The sequence below is a fragment of the Phalacrocorax aristotelis genome, chromosome 6, assembly GCF_949628215.1.
Source record: "Phalacrocorax aristotelis chromosome 6, bGulAri2.1, whole genome shotgun sequence".
In the NCBI taxonomy this organism is placed as follows: domain Eukaryota; kingdom Metazoa; phylum Chordata; class Aves; order Suliformes; family Phalacrocoracidae; genus Phalacrocorax; species Phalacrocorax aristotelis.
In genome coordinates, this window is record NC_134281.1 from 4522468 (window position 1) to 4543086 (window position 20619).

The 20619-nt window shown below is 40.5% G+C and overlaps 1 protein-coding gene across 1 annotated transcript in view; it reads left to right on the forward strand.

Annotated features, from left to right (window-relative positions):
• The window catches only part of CNTN3 (contactin 3), a 114355-nt gene that overhangs the window by 28978 nt on the left and 64758 nt on the right, over positions 1–20619 (forward strand). The window contains exon 2 of the mRNA XM_075095640.1: positions 2099–2222. Coding sequence (XP_074951741.1) covers positions 2168–2222 — 55 coding nt within the window. The 5' untranslated portion in view covers positions 2099–2167. The remainder of the gene's footprint in view (positions 1–2098; positions 2223–20619) is intronic.

The following is a 20619-nucleotide window of genomic DNA, read 5'->3' on the forward strand; positions in this document are numbered from 1 at the left end:
GCTAGGACGGAGGTGCTTAGGCAGGTTTTAGCATTGCAGCCCAAAACTAGGGGTGTCCCGAGGTGCTCCTGTGCCAGGCTGGCATGGGGCACTGGTGCAGCCGAGGCTCCTGACGGCTGCAGGAGCAGCTGGTCCTCGAGCAGCGCAGCCGGGAGCGTGCCCTGGATGGGTGTTTGGCTGTCCTGCCGCTGGTCTCTGCCTGCCCACGGATAACCTTCCCGAGGGGAGCGTCCTGCAGATGGCCCTTGGAAACACAGGGTGGGGAATGACCCAACCCAAGCTTTCAGTTTCCACAAACAGTTTTTTCTTCTCACTTTCTGATAACTTTTTTGTTTGTGGGGTTTTTTTTGTGTGGTGTTTTGTTGGGTCTTTTGTTTTTTTCAGAAAAACAAGTCTTGAACTGCAGATCTGACACAAAGCAGGTTTCTACCTTCCGTTAAATGATCTCCTCAGTGCGTGCACCCGACCTCGTTTTTTTTGGCTCCAGGAAAGGAAGAATTCTAATGTTGCCAAAGCACTGTTGTGGGCTTTTGAATGTAAAAACTTACCAGAATTTATCGTAGTTACATGACTGTTTTTGGAAACCAATCATGTTTTAGCAGCATATCATAAACTTCTTAAGATTGTAGTCTTTTGAGGACTGGGTGTGGTTTCTCAAACTGATCCAGAGAGCTGCCTGGGGTCGGATATCCCCCCACCCCTTTTCAGGTGCTTGGGAACCCTACAGTAGCTTCACTCTTGTACCTGCTTTGCTGGCAGCACACACCTGCTGAGTGATCAGTACCTATTACTTGATAGAAATTATGAGGGTTTGGGTTTCCTTATTTTCTGTTTTAGAAACACATGAAAAAAACCAGACAGCGATGCCTCTGACGGTATGGGGGGGACGATGCCACTGTCAGCGCTGTGTGCCTTGCTGGGGAAGCTGAAAGCGTGCCCTGTGCGAGCCAGGGATTGCAGGATGCGAAAAGAGACAGTCCTTGTGGCAAAGGGCCACGCGATGTTCTGAGGAGCTGAAATTCTCCCAGCGAGTCATGGAGTGGGGATGTATCGGAGTGTGTGATCTCTTTTTCTGGGGTGCTTAGCTTGAAATGCAGACACACGATTTACAGAAGTATTACAAACCTTCAGCTGTAATGTGCAATACAGTTCACATGGAAAACTCAGGTTCAGACATGTCAGAATTAATGGTTGCTTTCTTGACCTTAATATTTTGGTGCATTGATCCATAGACTGATTTCAGAAGGAACCGTTTGGTCTGGTCTGTGTACTGCAGAACCTTGTATTTTGCCCAGCTACCCTTCCTCTGAAGGAGGAGCATGCTGTGGAAGTGACACGCACAAAATACAAAGGCCACAGTTGTCATAAAACTTCAGAAAAATTACTGTAAAGCTTTTTTAAGGAAAAAATAAAAGTAAAGTAACAATGTCATACCCAGGCTAGTACACCTTTGCAAACGATTATCATCTAGCCAGTAACACAGGCAGGAATGGAAGCTAGCAGATTAGTTCATAGCATGTCATCACACCTGAGCGCAGCATGCTTGCTCATGGTCTTTTTGGTTACTAGATCTTCCTCTTCAGACTTGTACAATGCTGTTGTGCACGTTGAGTGCAGATCTGGTATGGAGAACAAACAAAAAGTAATGGGCTAGACATGGCTTTAATTAAATCGGTTATTGCACGTGTTCAGCTTCTTGCTAGCACAGTGTATACAAGGCAAGTGCAATGCAAGCTGTTCTCATAACAAATGCATTAAACTACTGGCTTTCTCTGTGATTGCACCTCGTGCACTCTTTCTTCCTTTAAAGCAACCATTTCTTTGAAATAAATGAATGCTGGAGCCGGGTGAGAAGTAGGAACTACAATATCAACTTACCTGTCAGCTCTGCTCCTGCTGGAGTATGTAACTTCTAACACCCCATATACATACCTAAATGTGATACATATATCTGCCCTTCTGTTGAGGGTTAAGTCTTAGGAAAAAAAGAGGAACCTAAAAGGGTCTGTCAACTTTTAATAAATACAGAAGTGAATTAATGAGGAAGCCAGTTCTTGGATCATCACAGGATTAAATTTTATATTTGTTCTTTTAACAGGTTAAACCTTTCACCTAGAAGACTTTCACCTGAGGCTGAACCAGAATTACTGAATTTAGGTGACTGAAGATGCTGCTGCTGTGGAAACAGCTGTTCCTGGTATCGTTTGTTGGCTGTCTTGGAGGTAACAATATACAATAATCTCTAACTTCCAGTTTAGAACGATGCATAATTCTCCAGATTCCAGATTTGAACGCAGTTGAGGAATAGAACTACAGAGACCTTGAAATGCAAATGTCATGTAGAGTTTAGAAACCAAGCACGCAATACCTATCTTCTACAAAATATTAACAGTGGATGAACTAAAATAATCTTTTTTCCTACGAAGTTACTGGGTAGGGTTATGCTGTCAAAGCAAGCAGAAGATATTTGAATACATTAAGGATGTTGTTAGTAATGCGTGCATCATAGGTATGCTGATTTAACAGCTGCAATGTGGGTTTTTTAACCAGAAATGTCAAATTCTTGCTGTAACTGGGGATGATTGCTGCAGCTTTTGTCAAAACTTTGTTTACTTTAGAATGGGTTTATTCACGAGGAGCAGCGCTGTGTTATTGCTGCACCAGTTCAGAGGTTTGCTTTTCTTACTCTGCCAGACAATAACCCACCTAATTTTCAGTGTTTGGAACTTTTGCTGCTTTTCAGGTCTTTTCTCTCTCCTGCCACATTAGCTCTTTGAGTTGTTTTTATTTACCTTATCGAGGTCAATGCTTATAGCACCAGAAGCACCTTGCTTTTCTTGGTGATCTCTTCATTCAGCCTGCGTTCTGCTTGAGCATCCCTGGTAATGCTGAAGTGCACGTGGTGGGGAGGAGAGGCCTCTGTCCTGCCCTGAGCGGTTGGCTCTTGGTGATTTTGGTGCACGCTGGCATCACCAGGGTTGCAAAGAGCAGGCACAGCTGGTAGTGCCCAAATCACGTATGTGCATCCTCCACAGAACAGTCAGCACCGCTTTGGGAAGGAGGACAGTACGTAAGCATGTACATTAATGGCAACATGTACATCAAATGGTTTTATAGCCTGGATCTGTTGTGAATAGGCATGTTTTCTTTGCAACAACTCTAACACAGCGGTGATGGATAGAGACCTTGATGCTGTGACTGGTCTGGGCAGTCATCTGGCCGGGATTACTTCCAGCTGTGATACAGCAGCATGTGCTGTGCCAGCCTCTTCTCTCATCCCCCTTCCTCCTGTAACTGGTGCTTATGTTCTGGCTGCCCTCAGGAGGATTGAATTCCTGCATGAAGTGCACAGAAACATAACTGTGAGTAAGGTATACGGATTTAGCTTTATATGGAGACTCGGAAAGCCAGGATTTGCTTTTGGCTTAGTCAAAAACTTTGAAGAAAGGGAAGCCACAGTGTTAAAGCAATCTGTAAAGTGAAAGGTGCTAATATTGTCTCTACCAAACCCAAATGTTTTTCTACAGAAAAGAAAATCCCAAGAGACTTAAATATAAATTATTTTTCCTGCAGGGCTACTTTATGGATTTCTTTCTGAAAGAGGTCTTGGGCATTTCTGACACCAAAACAATCATAGAAGACTTGCACAGAATTATTGGTTGAAATAGAGGGGCTTTGCTTTTCTGTCCTTTTAAACTGCTGTAAGGAAAGCTACCTTTTTAGTAGTTGAGTAGATACTGTCTTGCAGCTGTACCCATTCTTTCCCTGCGTCAGTCAGGCCCATCCCGCTGCCATGGCATGAGCCATGCAGTAAGTGTGATTCCCTTTGAGCCCATGGAAGTCCCAAAACAGCAAGAGAGAAGGCGGCAGGGAGCTGTTTCACTACAGGAGTATTAGCAGTAGTGTTTTGTGGTGTTTCTTGATGCTGCTCTTGTACTTCCACCTCTTCTTTTAGCAGCAAATGCGTGCGGCAGCGGCGCTGCGCGAGGCAGGAGCGTGAGGTTGTGAGCGTCCTGTGTTAGCTAGTGGAGCTGTCCCAGCCAGGGCTGTGCCTTTCTTGGGCTGCGTCTGGAAACACCTGAAATTGAAAATGTATTTGTAGTCTTAAAATGACTTGAAGGATAGAAGTCCACTCCCTGTAATGTCTACTGCTGCATCTGTTATCATTGGGGAATTACTTGTAAGGCCAGTTAGCCACTGCTGTATCTGAACTGGCAAAATTTGACATTATAAATTGTCAGCAAAACAATGTTGTTGCACATTGTATGTATGCGCTTCTGAATCGCTCATAGGTTAACTCTGGATTTCTGCTGACTGTTCAGTACGGCTGTTATTTAAAGGAGATATATTGTTAATTTAAATACGGACTAAGGCAAACTTTTTAAAGTGATTAGTTGTGGTAATGAAGGATGGGGCAGGGGGAAGCAAACATGTAAAATCTAAACATTGAAAAGATCTTTAGGTAGCTAATGATTTTTCAAAGTGTAGTCTTGCTGGTTTTGATCTGCTGGATAGTGTTTTTGTTATATTTACATTGCAATGCTTAAAATGTATCAATAATTTTCATGCAATAAATCACTTCTATCAGTGATTGACATTATGCATGATGTTTGTAGAAGAAAGAATGATTTCATTATGTTTGTGGTTATATTAGTGTTAGATGAGTATTAATGCTAAAAAAGGCTTTTAATCTCTTAAATTCTGTAAATTTTTTGGTTGATATAAGGTAAGGAAGATAAGGACTAACTACTATCGTGCTGTAGTTTTTAGTTACTTTAGTACAATTTAATAGTTACCCTTTTGAACAACTGTTCAAAGTATAAGAGGAGAAGGGTAAAACTCCCAATATTTCATTTGTGGATAACACAGTAAAATGTTCTTTTGAAAAACAGCCCTCACTTTACCCTTATTGAAGTTGTATCTCTTTAAATTGCAAAGCACGGATATCTTCTGGCTTGATGCGTTGAATTTAAATATGCTCTTTTTTAAAATGGAAGAAACCTTTGAAATAATAGTCGAGGTAACATTCAGGCCCTGGAGGGTAGGCCAACTCTTCAATAGCACAGGGCTCTCATGCTCTCCCAGGCACTGCTGTGCTATGAACAGTAACATGGAGAAAGCTGTAAACATCCCTCGTTGGAGACTTGCAAGCAATTTCTTGGAGTATGAGCTACAACATCTGTGGAACCATTGGTGTGACACCCTCAAAGCTTTGCTCAGATCACTTTGACCTTGGTGGTGGTTCATGTGGAGAAGTACATAACCTCCTTCTACAAGGATGAAAGAATTTTCACCCATCTGTTGAAGGACTTTTTTAGCCTTTAATCTTTCTTACATTTTTATTTCATGTCATCTCAGTACTTTTGGGTCATATTTAAAGGAACTTAGATGAAAGCAAGTTTTGTTTTTGCTGCCTATGAAGAAAGACAGCCCTGAGGATCCAGGATGAATGGGAAGGTGTCTTATGTTAAACTGTATTAACACCAGGTCTAGCAAATGACATCCTGGAAAAAAATGTTGTAATGAATGGGTGGTTCTAAGTGAATGTAACTGCAGAAAGAGACACAATATGAAGGGCATGATGTTAGCTGCAAATTCATCAGTTCACATCTCTAAGTTCAATATTTTCAATAGCAGAGTTGGCATTGACTATCATTGAGTTCGCTAATAGAGAACTGTATATTCCGCTAATTACTCTACTAGTAGAATTCTTAATTTCCAATGACCATTGCAGTAACGAGGAAAGTGTTGCTAATACTTTGAAGTGCAAATGGTTCTGGTCTTGTGCAAGACGTCCTTGTCCTCTTCCCATGTTCGTTCTGCTAGCCCTTGTTTGCATCTATTTCAGTTCACCTCCCTTCGACTGGGGTATGTCCCAAATGTCAGTTTAGTAGCCACGGGGAGTTGGTAGATTGGAGGCCCAGCAGGAAGTCAAGCGAAAAAGCTGTTCTTTATCACATTGCCAAAAGCCAGATGGTTTGATGGAGCAGGACTGCCTGGAAGTCTTGAGAACCCATAATTGATATATATCCCTGACTTAACATTGTTACGTTGCCATCATTGAGAACGTTGCTTGGAGTTACAGTCAGCACTTGCAGAGACAAGGGTTTCAGCCGGATGTAATTTGCTGAACGGCCCGAACTGAGCATTTCCAGCTGCCCACCCCATCTTGCTCAGAACTCCTCAGAAGGTCTCAATCCTGACATACAGATCTTCTGTTATTTGGAGACTGGGCATGTGTTGAATGCTAACATTACCTGTTTGCTTCAATTGCTTGAGTATTATTAGTGGACCTTTGGAACAGCGTTCATCTAAAATCCACTTGGGAATCCTGTAGTTGAATTGATTTCAAGATGGATTTTAGTTAGAGCATGCTGTAAATGTAAAACAAGTTGTTAAACAGTTTTGAGAATATTACTTTTAACCTATCATTAAGATAGATCAGCAGGTATTCTGACTCTCTATAGAAAACAATTTTTCTAATGCTCTGCTTATAAGCAAAAAGACAGTTCTGTTAAGACCTGTCTGCAGTTTAATGCTATGAAATAACATCATAGCTACAGAAATGGAGATGCTGCTGAGCTTGGCTTATAAACCTTGACATTCTCTGTCCTTGCAGATAATGTATTTCAAACTAGTTCCCTTATTGCAGTGTCCTATATTGAATTGCTTTTCGTTTATCCTATGTGAATCTTCACAGTTCATCAAAGTGGGGATGTGAGAGTATCTAATGAAAAAAAAAAAAAATCGCCCTTGGGTTTTTGTTTATCGATGTATGCTCATATCTGTATGACTAATGATCCTGCAGTCTCTTTGTCCATTTACCTTGGGGAGCAAAAAGGTGATTACTTAGCATTAAATATACCTATATGGAGTTTCAAAATGTCTACCTTGTTAGGAAAGGCATTTCAAAACACATACTTTAGTGTTATTATGTTTAAATTACTCTGAAGAACAACTTCAAAGATAAAAATGAATATGCAAACTGACATGAACAGTTAAAGTGCAAAACTATGCCACAATCTGTGGTGAAGCCGTGAATTGATTCCAGGTGTGTTACGACTTCTCCTGACTCTTGTATAGACTTCCACCCCTCCAGAGTGACCCAGCTGATTTCACTTACTGGTTTGGTAAACTGGGTAGCAGTTCCTTCGTTTCCAGGATGCGGGAGGACAAGGCTGCTGCAGACTGATGCACAGCTCTATTGCAGTGACTGGTGAATAGGGTGAACATCTGAGATAAATAAGGTAAACACCTATCACCCGAGTGTTGAAACTGCTTCTCTGCAGTTTGCATGACAGCTGGCTTTTCTTGCCACTCTTCCTGATTTTGGCTTCATTTCCCTGCTGCAGTTTCTTGCGCTGCTCAGCTGGAGAGGAGTAAGCTCTGTGGGGAGTGCTGCCTCCATCAGCCCCAGCTGGCACAAGTGCTGTGTGTTTCCTCACCCAGCCTTTCGCAGCAGCACTGGTGTGAGCACAGGCATTAGGTTTTTTTGCTTTCTCATAATTTTCTGTTTTCAGCTGTTTCATACCACTAAAAGTGCATGCTCTGTTCTCTCTGGAAAGGTATCTTTTAAAGCTGCTTCTGAGAATTAAGAGGAAAAACAAGTTTTGAAGGATGTTTGAAGGGGAAAGAAAGCTGTGAATAAAGAGAAAATGCAAAGAAATTAAATGAGGAGAACTGTGCATAACATTTTGAGGAGATGAGGGGGCACATTTCAAACCATGTGTCCAGGGAGAGACCTGTAGAATCCTCCAGGACTGACTTTTTCTACTAACCTTCTAACTCGTTGGTACCAAAAATAGTGTATCCTAATGCTAGCTTGACTGCACTTTATCAAAATAGGGTAAAACAAAAAATTACCATTAAACTTCTTCCTCCAGCCATTACAAGCCTTGGCAAAAACAAACAAACTGCCCCCCCCCCCCCCCCCCCAAACCTAAAAGGAGGGCGGGGGGGAACCGAAAGAAAAAAACTATGGTAACATACAGAAACTGTTGGACACTGAAGCCTGGTTCCTGTTCTGTCCCTTTACACTGATATTTGCCAACAAGGAGGTTTTCCTTCTAATTCCTTATTTAATGGACCATTTGAGTTTAAAACTAGATCATGTTTTATGTATTTCTTTAGGTCAATTCAGGTGTTCTCGTGGTTTTCACTTTCTCATTTTGTCTTTTTCTCAGTCCAATATTGAAAAAAACCTGTTAAACCCTCAGGCTCAGCAATGTCAAGGATCAGATCCACAGCTCTCCTCTTTATCAGTATTAGGTTTAGGAGACTTATAAAATTGGAAAGCATGATTATTACTCTTTATTTATTTACTGAAGAGCATGAAAACAAACCTTCCATGTTCTTACTGATTTATCGTTGGTATTAAATCGTGCCACGAGGAAAGTAGAAATATCCCCTTCAGAGGAAAAGCTTGGCTTTCCACACCCACAGTACCATTTTATGAGGTGGTGGGTGACTTGCTTGCTTGAGCAAGTGCAAAGGACCTTAGTCAGGTTCCTGTTTTGACCTTACATCATCTGTCCCATACTGATTTGGAGAGGCAAAAGGGGATCCTACTGAAAAGTGTGATATGGTTCCACTTTTTAGTATCGTTGCTCTTGCCCTGGATCCCAAATGTCAGGATCCTGTAAGATGAGTGAGATGAGCGATCATTCTAGCATCCAGTATAATCTGGAGACAGGCTTGAATTTTTGCAAATCCTTACCAGCCAGCTGACCTGGAAAGCCAGTACCTTTCTCCTGTACCGGGTTTGCAGACGCACTAGTACACGCTTTCCCATCAGTCTGGGATATGGTGGGTTTCTTCCTTGGAGTGCTGCCGTGGGGTCTGGCCACAGTAATGATTGTGGTCTCAGTCTGTGCTACCGTGCATTTATATGTGCGGTCTGTTCAAGAGCTCGGTCTCTCACCCAGCATCCATGGGTGCATCTGTTATCTTCCTCTTGGTATGCGCTTATGCAGCGAGATGTTGTTTCCCTGTGACTAAACATCTTTTGGAGGCACAAGAATGCTTTTGGGTTTGGCTTCAATGTTTCTTGAAAACAAAGGGTGCATCAAATGTCAACATGTTGTTGATTTAATGTAGATGATGAAATAACTCGTGTGTTTCTAGTGAATTCTTGCATTGAAACTAATTCCGCATAGGAGTGTATTTGCAGTCGTAAATGGGTGATTCTTAGTGTCGGCTTCTTGGACGTTGGCAGAATGCCACCAATACCTTCCCCTGTGCAAAACAGGCACAGCTCTTCAAATCTTGCAATAATTTTGATTTAGTCGTCGGTGAGGAGTTTCTGTATGGGTGAGAATCCATTTGTAGAGAAAAAAAAAATAAATAGCTATCATCACTTACAACTATGACATTGCTCTTGTTAAAATTCCGTTTTCATTAAGAATTACAGCATTCAGACAGAGCCAGTCTGTATCTTAATGCATAATGGTTTTGCATATTAATAGTAATATCCTTTTTGTACACTATACATGTATAGTCATAATGTTCAAATGCATCTATGCCAATAGTGACTGTCAGCATTGTTTAGCTTGGATTCCTTGTATATTGCTAACAAGATTCATTACACTGATACAGAATTTTGTTTGCTTATTGAATTAGGTACAAAATGAGGAGCCAATCTCGCTGTTCTGCTTTTTTGTGAATAGTTTGATATCTCGGGTGCTTCATACAGATCTGGTAACAGAAAACAAAATTACTGCTGTAAATCTGAAAAGGCACCCGTTGTAGATATCCCTTTGCATTTAAACCCAACATACTATCAAGCCTAACTACTCCTCTGTTGTGAACAAAGGATACAGCAAACAGCGGAAAATTGAAGCTCTGGGAGGCAAAAAATTTGCCCTGCTACAGGCATCTTTTGCCTGTAAACTGACAGATGGTGGTAGCTCACTGGAGACCCAGTTTCAGCTCTTGCTGTGAACCAGTGTAAACCTTACCTCTGCCTTCCTGCTGCAGCTCTTACTTTTAACACAGCTGTAGCCTTTTTGTACACTCGTGCCTCAGCATTGTGAGCTTTTCTGTTTTCAGCCTACCAGTGGAGCATGCTCATTTCGAGAAAGGCTTTTTAGGGCTTGTTTTCATTCTTCATCAGTGTTACAATAAGAAGGTGAGCAGCAACAGAGGACAAAGCCAATCTGTTCACTTAAAATGAAGTGAGGGAATAAATATAGTCTCCTTGATCAGGATCCCCTTTTTTCTTTTAGCTCTATATAAACTTGGGGTGGTCCAAGGCAATGAAGAGACTGTCATTGATTTAATGGACTCTGTCCAAGTTCAGTAGATTTACAGGAGTCTGTATTTTGATGGTGGGCATACTCTTACCAGTTACAATATTTAATATCACAGCATTTTCTACACTTAAGGAATTAAAACTCTTTTTGAAGAGAGACCTTAAATACCTTTGAAGAATCTCCTCAGTTTGTGCTTTATCTTGCAATCTGAAGAAAACCTTCTCTTGAAAAGGAGCTGCTTCTTGCTGCAAATACTGTCTAACCTTAAAGCTGAATCCCTCCCTCAGGCAATTAATGCTTCATTTCAACCAGATAAATGCTGCCTTTATCTTCATTAATTAAACTCATCACAGATTATATGACATTTGAAAGGAGAAATTTTGGCCAGTGGCAGTTCTAATTTTTACATAAATTACCAAGAAGAAATTTAAGTGCTTTATCCTGCAATAAAATTTTGTTATTGCAAATATTATTGAGCATGAAGGCTGTACATCTGTATTTATACAGTTCTGCCTAGTGCAGTTTAAAGTATGGTAGAATATAGCAAGTAATTCCAACATTTTATAAAAGTTTATTTTGGAAAAGTTTATAGAGCTTTGGTGCATTTAATAGTAACCCCTAACAGGATACTTACTCAAATCCACAGTCGAAATATTTATTTGAAAAGAATGGTGGTAGCTCCCAGCGCCTTGGGATTTCTGTTTGAGTTTCTTGGGTAGATCGTTGCCAGATATTTAGTATATCACTAGTTATTGTGGGACTTCAGTCTCCTGTCTTGGAGAAAGCAGCTTTTGAAGGTACATAGCTGTTCCTTAGCACGTAGCATGCCTGCCATGCGATGAGGGTAGGACAGGGGTCTCTCCGCAGCTGTTCTTTAGGTTAGCATGGTCCAACATTGGCAACGGAGAGTTTCAGAAGCAGCAAGGTCATGGAAGTTGTTGCAGGATGCTGCCTTCCAGCCCAGCACCAGGCAGCCCTCCCCTCCCATCCCGAGGTGATACAAGGGGACGCTAGGAGCTGTGTCGAGGAGAGGCAGTGTCATCCACTCTCTGCAAGCTGGGATCCCTGTTTCTTCTCTCTTAAAGTATCAGCTTATCTCTTCTTCCCTGTCCCCTGGCAGCAGCTATTAAAGTCATTCTTCTTTACTTCCTAGGCTGTCCCTCCTGAAGAGATAAAAGCTTAGAGCTTGGCTGTTTTGCCTTTCTTCTGCTGGTTTGTGTAATGAAATGAAGATAAAGCATTCACTCATTACCTGAATAGCCATCCTATTGTTTCTTCTGCCTTTTAATAGCAAACTAGACAGACGCATCCCGGGCTTGCTGTTCAGCCGTCTTCATTGATTAAACTACCTTCTGAAGTATCAGTCACTGGCTGTTGCTGAAGAACAAATGATGACCGGGATGGATGAGTAATCTCATCTAGTGTGATAATTATTGGGGTCTTGGGTACTACCCTTAATCTTCTATTTCTAACCTGCAAAATAGATCTAGGGGTGCTCATTGCTTTATGAAGTCTGGAGATCTGCATGTGAGTCGTGCTGTAGCAATACCAAGGCAGACATTGGGGGGAAACCTTTTTCTTTGCAAGCAGAAAGGTAGAAGACATTGAGGAAGTGAAACACAAGGGAAAAGGGCTTTGGGAGAAGTTTGCTGTGCAGAATATTGGATGTGTCAGCCCTTACTTGGGAAGCTCAGGACACTGTGGGGCGGGGGGGGAAGCCTATGAAAGTGGTTGTAAATGACAGCTGAAAAACAGGGGTGGGACACTGCAGTTGAAATCTGAAGCTGAATAATTTGGCAGATGTTCAGGAAAACAACAGAACTGAGAATAAATATCTGTTTTGTATTTAAAAAAACTTTCCAGAAGAAACTGTTCTGATTTTGTTGTTCTTAATGATCATGTTCAAAATGAATGCTTTAGATTTTTAATTTTTGGTAATATTACATATGCTGCTGCTAGCCTCCTGGACAAAAGCTCGATTTTTGCCATAATTAACCTTTCAATTTCTTGTTTAATAACAAATGGGATAATATTAGCCTTTAACTGTTGCAGTACGGCATGTACATGTCAGTGATGAGATTTCAGGGATCAGTATTTATCAGGGATCAGAACACAATTTTCACACTTGGCTTTCAGTAAAAAATAACACACAGTTGTAAAGCAAAAGCTTAACCTCAACCATAGTACTATACATCTTTGAAAACCTAAGCAAATAAAAGCTCATTTATATTCTTGTCTCGTTAGCACAATCAGAACTTATTGATGCTAAAATGAACCAAATTTCCATAACTATAAACAGAATATTAAAATATAGCTATTTAATGTAGTGTGATGTTTTCTTCTTCTTGGATGGAACAAATAGTTACAACTTTCTGGTTGAATTTTTAGGATTCTTGTAGCAAAGTCAAAAGCATTTCAAACATATGCCTTTTGGCAGGAACGTAGACCTTTTTCTAGACAAGAAGAGGAAGACAAAGCTGAAGATGGCACATACATGAGTGTGTGTTTGGTTATCCTTTACTCTCGCGTAGCGAAAGCTCAGATGTTTGGGGACTGCAGACTCGGTGGAGAAACATTTGAATGTAGAAACCACTTTTTTTGAACCAGAGGCTAGAAGAATTTGTAGTGTTTTCATCCAACAGAGGGAAGCAGAAAGCCTTAGCGAAGAAGGGGAGGTATGGAGTAACTTTATGCAGTGATATACAGTAGGAATTCTGTGTACTGCAGCCAACTGGATGTTTCCCTATGGTATGAAATGAGAAACCTGGAATAGCCTAATGCAAAGGGCACAGGAGTGACCCTTGCAAGGCTTTATGTGAAAGGAGTCACAAAACAGACTTCCTGCGTTTTTCCAAAAACACATTGAGGTTTGTTCCCATCTAAGTGCCATCTTGTTAAGAAGTACCAAGTGTGAGGAATCGGTGGGTTAGCATCGCTTTTGCTGAGTAGAGGCAATAGAGGATGTGAGGAGCTTATTTTAAATAAGCGGACAATTTCATAATTCCTGTGCCACTCCTCCACCATCGCACTTTGGAGAGGCTTGAAATGCCACCTTGTCCCCGGCGAACTGCGAGTCGTGCCTTGCACGCAAGGCATATACTTCGCAAAATAATTCAGTGCATCTTCGGGTGCTCTGCAGGAAGAGGCAAAGGACTGCAAAGAACAACATAGTGTTCGCTTGCCTTCGGCGGTGGTTGTGCAATGAGAACTTAAAAATGTTTTAAACCTGAATTAAAACCAGCTTAATTTGCATAGGTGATGGTAATTAGTGTATACCTTATCCTAGTTTCCCATACGAGTATTTATAACTCTGAAAGCGATATAGAAAATCCCCAAATAGTTCAATTCTGGGTTCAGTTAAGGATTTTCCCATACTTCAGAGGTTGCGGATAAAGGTATTGCCATTGGTAAACAACTGAATGGCAAATATTATGATATTGAAGGTCACAGGGAAATTGTGGCACTTACAGCCTTAGTACCAGGCGCGGGATTTGATCCCCATTGATGTGAAAGTACCCCAACGTGAAGCTTGCAATGGCATCTTAAAAGAGCTTCAAACCTGCTCCTTGGTCGCTTTTAGGAGGGCTTTGCATAGCTTGGAAGAGCTAAAGTGCAAATAAGAACTGGTCTTTTAAGGCTCTGCTCTATGTTCAAGAAATGTTTTAGGTCATTCCAGATTGCTTTCTGGTCTCTATGTTGCCAGAGAACATCCATTGGTAGAGACTTTATGAATTGGGGCTTTTAAGTTTTCATCACATTTGTCATTTTTAAGGTTCACTTTGTAGGGAGATCATATGGCATGTTATTTAATGGGTCAAGGCAGCTATGGGGATGTGTAATGGAAGGAAATACATTTTCCCTACATTTTTCAGAATGTGAAGAAACATTTACCCTGTATCAACAGCTTAAAAATGGGACAGATTCATTCCTTCCCGTGATGTTTTGTGCTAGTGGGAAGTGATTCCAGCAAGCTCTGATAAGAGACAGTCTTTTCCGAGATAAACTACTGACATGAACAGTGCCTTGACTTCTGGGGGAGAGGGGGCGGTGTGATGGTTCTTTTTGCCTTCAAAGTTTATAACAATTGCCTTTGATGGCAGCTGTGGAAAAAAACCCTAAATCTCTACTTACTAGCCTATGCAAAACTTTAGACTAGTTTAAAGAAAGGAAGTTACATGGTTGAATCTGTTTTTACATATATTTGTTATATAATAATATATATTAATATATATTAAAAAAACATAAAATCTAAAGATTCATCTCAAATTCCGGATCTACATCCATAGCATTGATGGAGAGTGGGCATACTTCAGCCTTCACAAGAGTTTACAAGTGAGTGACAATAGTGAGCAACATATTGGAAAATATTATTTCTAATTCTTAGTTTTTTGCGTTTTAACTTGGATTATTTTATTCTGTAAATAGTATCCGAAGAGGACGTGAAATTACATAAAAGCATAGAGTAAATGAGGGAGAAAAAGCAGTTGTTGCAGATCATAACCTTATCGGTTGGGGTGACAGTTCCAATTCCATTTGAGTTCTCTCCAGCTCTCATCCTTTTTATGTTGGATTAAGTAACAGTTTTTGTCATCTTATTCCCATAGCAACCTTATCTTTTTTTTTTTTTTTGATGTAAATCTGCTTGTCTCTTACAATCTTCCAAAGCTTGCGCATGAACAGCTTGTGAAGGAGGGGAGTATGGTGAGGAGAGAGAGCAGAGACTTTCTAACGTAGGAAGTAAGGGAAAAGAATATTGGGGCGGGGGGGGAGGGAAGAGAAAGAGAAAACCATCTCCTTTTTACCTTGAGCTGTTTGTTGTTTTTAGTGTAGTTTTTTTCAAGAAGACTAAAATTTTCACGCTGTTTTAGTAGGTTGTCCGGGCAAAACTCTTTGAAAGAGTTGAAGGGCAACCTAAACACCCAGACAAAAATAGACTTAATAACCTGCAATATTATGGCTTACATAGCTTAAGAAAAGGGCCACTTTCAGTGAAGTTAAGACTTGCCGTGATTTTGCTCCTCATGTAACTTGGAGTCTCTCAAAAGAAAGCTGGGTGCAAGCAGAGGTTTATCTGGGTGCCGTGTTGACCTCGGCTCTGTGCCCAGCCCTTCAGCCTGTTGGTCCGTGACCGGTGGCCCACTGCTGGGAATATCCTGACCTGGGGAGGCTCCTCAAATCCTCCCTATTACAGGGGTGAGGCCCCAGGCTGGAGTGTAAAACCAGCTTGTAAAAAGGGTTCACAGCCTCTCTCAGTTGCATCTGCTTGCCACTTTAAGGGATTAAATGAGGTTGAAAAAAAGCAGCTGTTGCTTCATCTCTGTGCATCTTTTTCTCATATTACATATTTCGCTTGATCGGACTTGCTTAATATAAGAAGTGCCTGAACTGAAGTGCCATGGAAGATAGTTAGATACATTGATCTGAATTGAAACTGTTCTTCCATAGCTGTAACGGAGATATTTTAACTGTCTGCTGCCTCAGTCCTGACGGCCGCAGCTCGCTGGGAGCCAGCGATGGGAGCCAGCGAAGCGGCCCAGTTGCGGCAGCGTTAATACTGGCACTAAGAAATAAGGGTCTTCTGGACCTGCAGTTCTGTGTGCACCTTGGTGTTCAGCTGATCTTCTTTGTCCACCACCTTTTATTAAGTCACTGCCAGAGCCCTGCTGAGAGCAGCTTTGCTACCAAATTTTTCTGCGTGCATTCAAAGCGTATTTATTGTCAGCGGGTGAGGAATGGGCTGTTTGTTTATTAGCCCGGCTATGTTTCATCCTCATAATCCCTCTTGTTTGTGCCTCTAATAGATACCTACATTTTGGCAATAATAACTTTTGGTGTAAGCATTCATTTTCTTCACTTAAATGTTCTTTGGAGGGCAATAAATTGTTTGCTGACGTTATTTAGCACAAGTAGTGTCTAGTTCTCACACTGTAAGGTGGTTTTTTGATGGTTTTGGTGGTGGGGTTTGGGGGAAGGTTTTTTGGGTTGGGGGTTGTTTGGTGTTTGTTTTTTTTTTTTTTAAGGCTTTTAAAACCTAAACATTTTCTTTCAGTCACAGAATATATATAAAGATTAAACCAATATGATCCGTTAGATTTTTAGATATTTAGAATTTATGACTGAATTCTGAAATCTTTTTAACAGGAGCCTTTGAAAGTGCTGGCTTAACTTCTATCAGTGTAAGAATTTTTATAAAATAACAATTTTGGCATTTCCTGCCCACTCCCCCAGTTGAAGTGCTAAACAAAAATTATTTTCATTTAAATTCTTGCAGATATTTTTTCTCTTCTTTTTTGTGTTGAGCGCTTTTGGTTTTGGTGTTTGTTTTTGGTTTTTTTTTTTAGCTGTTGGTCTGGGGCTGTTTGGGGTGTGTTTTTGTTTGGTTTCGGGCTTTGGTTTTCGGAGTGTTTTGGGGGTTTTATTGGTGGGGTTTTTTGTTGTTTGGGTGTTTTGGGGTTTTAGGGTTTTTTTTTATTTTTTTGTAGTGACTTTGCTTGCACTTCAGGACTGTTCTTAGACCTCTGGTATGTGGCTTATTTGGGAAAACAGCTTATATTCACTGAAAAATCAAGTCAAGTCTTTGCTAGAGAAAGAATTTCAGCCCTTGTTTTGTTTTGTCAGAATTACGGTAATGGGGTCTTGTTAGCCCATTTAGCATACTACAGATAATAGTAAGATAATACTTAAAAACATCTACATTACATTAATACCACATTAAGGGCCTGATCTAAAGCCCATTGAAGTTGATAGGAATGTTCAGAAGGAATTTAATGGTTTGATCTTTAAACTGTAGTTCTACAACTTACAAAATCAAACGTAAAAAATGTTTCAGTCAACGTAAACACATCTGTGTTATCTGTGTCGTACTTCACCCTTCGTGGCTAATAGAACTATTGGATTTGGAGCCTCCTCAAACTGAAATAAATAAGTAATAATTCTAAATGTATTTTACAGCAACAAGTGCCGAAATAGAAAAAAAAATGTTGTTGCTAAAAGCTGTATAACCAGTGCAGTTGTCTTGTGATGTACCGATTTATACTAATGCTCAACGAATATATAAATACTTAGTTTTAACTGTAAGTAACCCATGCTGTAACACAATAAATGTCAGATTTAAGCGGGATGGAGAATAACTGTTTAAATGTCTTCACTGTGTATCTTCCTACCTTAAATGTACTTTTTCAGGGCTCTGCTTTGCTCCCAACCTGCCTGCTTTGCTACCTCGTGTTTACTGTTGGTATAGGTACTTGCTAAGCAAAGCAGGCGTCTTAACACCAAAGGGACGGAACTTGCAGAACTACTACTGCATTGCTTCTGTCTTTATTTTTGTGTCGATAATGTATTTAAGTAAGTGTTTCTAGTCGGATGTGGTAGTGAGTGGTGACAGAGAGCACAGGCTGTGAATTGTGGGGAGTCTCATTGAATAACCAAGGAAATTCTCACTACTTAGAAGAAGAGAACCTGTGTTTTATTTTCCTGTTATTACCTCTCTCAGCCCTGTGCAGTGAGAGATCTTTCTTTTTTTATGAAACTGTATTTTTTTCAGCCCATGGCTTTTTATTAAATTGTAGTTAACAATATACTTTTGAGGATTACATCACCCTACGCGGAGGAATTTGGCTTAGGCTGGAGATCAATCTGCACATAGAGCATCTGTCATGTAACGATTCTGCTTAGTTACCAACAAAAAGATTGGAGGTCCCACTGCATTTTGGGGTTTTTCCACTTATGTACATGTCTCACTCTATTAAACTCTTTTCAGTAGCACTGGGATTGTATTTGTTTTTATAAACAGTTGCAGAAGAACAGATAAGTGTTTCAGGGCAGTTCTTTTTCCTCCCTTCTGCAGCTTCTGTTGTCGAATGGTCTGACGTTGAATTCGTTAATCTGTGCAGTTGCTTGCTCAGGTGTAATCCCTTGTTCAGCCGCAGTTACTCATCCACTGAAGGATGTGCACATTGGTACATCACGGCATATTAAAGGTTTACTGCCGCCTGCCACAGCTGTCATCTCTTTGACCCTTCAGTAAACTAACAGTCTTCCACATAATTTTGCTTTCATTCAAGTGTAATGCCATTACCGCGGAGGCAGACAGAATGCAATTCTCCAAAGATCTTGTCTCGTTCTCTTCTTTTCCAAGGAGGTTAATGTGCTCAAATGATCCCTGCATTTTCTTTTTTCGCTCTCTTGCTACAAGAAGAGCAAAGAAGAAAGTGCTCTGGATAATCTGTGTGCACTAGCTCTTGGGGGATAGAGCAAACTGGGAAGATGAACTCACCAGTTAGGTGGAAGACCTTTTTACCACTCCAATTCCAAATGCCTTAATTTGTTTCCTTAGAACTTTGATTTTTGTAGCTTTTTACTAAAACGTTATACAGAATTTTTGCTACTGCTCCTTTCCATGGAAATAAGCAGGTCGAAACTTCTTTACCCAAAACCAGCCAAACAACGTTTAAATGTTAATGATGGTTGGGAATAACTTGGGACTTAAGTTTAATTAGTGTTCTGTCCATAGACATTTGTCACTTACAGGTGGTACCATTACAAAAAACACACATGCACACCCCCTCAACTTCATATTAATGTTCGCATTATATTAGGACTTTGCAGACGGTGTGGATAACCTTGTGATCTTGCAGAGCTGACAGAGAATGAGAGTTTGTAGATGATGAGCTGAAACTGGTGTCTGGGGACATCCGTTTGAAACGGACGGTGTCATTGAGCGCAGCTTCATGAACTTACCATCTTTGTAATGTCTAATGATTTGCATTTTCCTAGTGCTTTTATATTGATTGCATCTACTGGATGTACTGCTGTTTTACCCAGTAATGAAGTTAAACAATCAAATGAGGCAATGATTTATTGGGTTTCTTGGTTTACAGACGGGTTCTACACTGCCGCAGCTTCTCATCTGCTCTCCGAACTCTTGTTCACATTTTGCCAGTAGGTTTCATCACCCACTCTGAGTACCAAAGTAGTGTATGATATGTTGCTTTTGACTGTTAATAAGCTAATATTAATAGTTGTGTTCTGCATTTCCTTATCGATTGTTCACATTCCTTTACATTCAGGTATTTTTGAACCTCTGATTTGTTAATATGCTTCTTTCTGGTTATATGTCATATTCTTTTCAGAATAACTTTTTTAAATGCCCAGCTGCATTGGCTCACAAAGTCTAGCACTTTTCTCCTAAGTATTTCATAACTTCAGCTCTTAGCATATGTTACTCTTTTTTTAGCGTTTCATCTTTGTGTATAACTTTTGTTCGCTTCCATTTAGAAGTAACTACAGGCTCTCTGTAAGCCAGTTCTGTCCTATCCATCCTGTAATTTTTTTCTCCTAGCTTTTTCCAATGGAGATTCAGTGGAATTACTATCTTGTTACTTTTTAAAAGCCTTTTTGCCTCACAGTAAACCTTCCTTTACTGAAAAAATTGTCTAGCGATTCTGATCCGTGTCTAAACCGTGGGACTTAAACATACTTCCAGACTCCAGTATTTACTGCCTCCACGGCAAGGGTAAAATCGATTTCTCCCATCCCAGTGTCCGTGAGAAGATGATGCTGTTCCAGAGGCTGGAAAAGGGCTGCTGTGTATTGCAACTGTTTTCAGCTGAAAGCAAGACGCTTGGGCACACTGTGGTACTTGTCTGCCACACACCCTGAATTACATTGATTTGCCACTATATAAGGTGTCCAAGTAGATAAGTTAGAGTGAGTTCTTATCACAAATCATAGCTTTGTGTAATGAATTTAATTTATTCCAAGTCATGCTTGCAAGGGTCTCCTGTCCTTCCTCCAGACGATGCAGTATCAGATACCAATTCTTTCTGAGAAAGACCAAATGCAACTTAATAATCTATTTATGCCTCTGTTTAATTGCATAATGATTATTGTTCCTGCTTTTATAAATCAAAACATGGGATTTGTTATCTGCGTGGGGATTATACTGCTTGTGTTTTAAATGTGTCTCTATTATATCTGGGTCAGAGTAATGATTAATACTGGGACAGGGGTTTTGTAACCAGACTGAAGCTCTGGCACATGTACTGAAAAGGCTGTTCTGATTTTATAGGGGATATGAGGGGCAGAGCTAGATGTGTGACAGAGCAAATTAGTTTTTGGCTTAACTGCAGTGAGTAGACTTTGTCTGTAGTTCGGGTCAGGCTGATTTGTTTGTGTGTAGCTGGTAGGAGCAGAGCAGGGTTTTTTTTGGTAGGATAAAAGGTAGTGTTCACAGTACTTTAGACTTCAGAAAATAAGCTATGTCATAAGTTATCTGTGTCTTTCTAAGATGAAAGGTCAGAAGGAACTCTTAGATGATATTTTGATCTCCTGGATATTGCAATACAATTTTACTCAGTAACCCTTATCC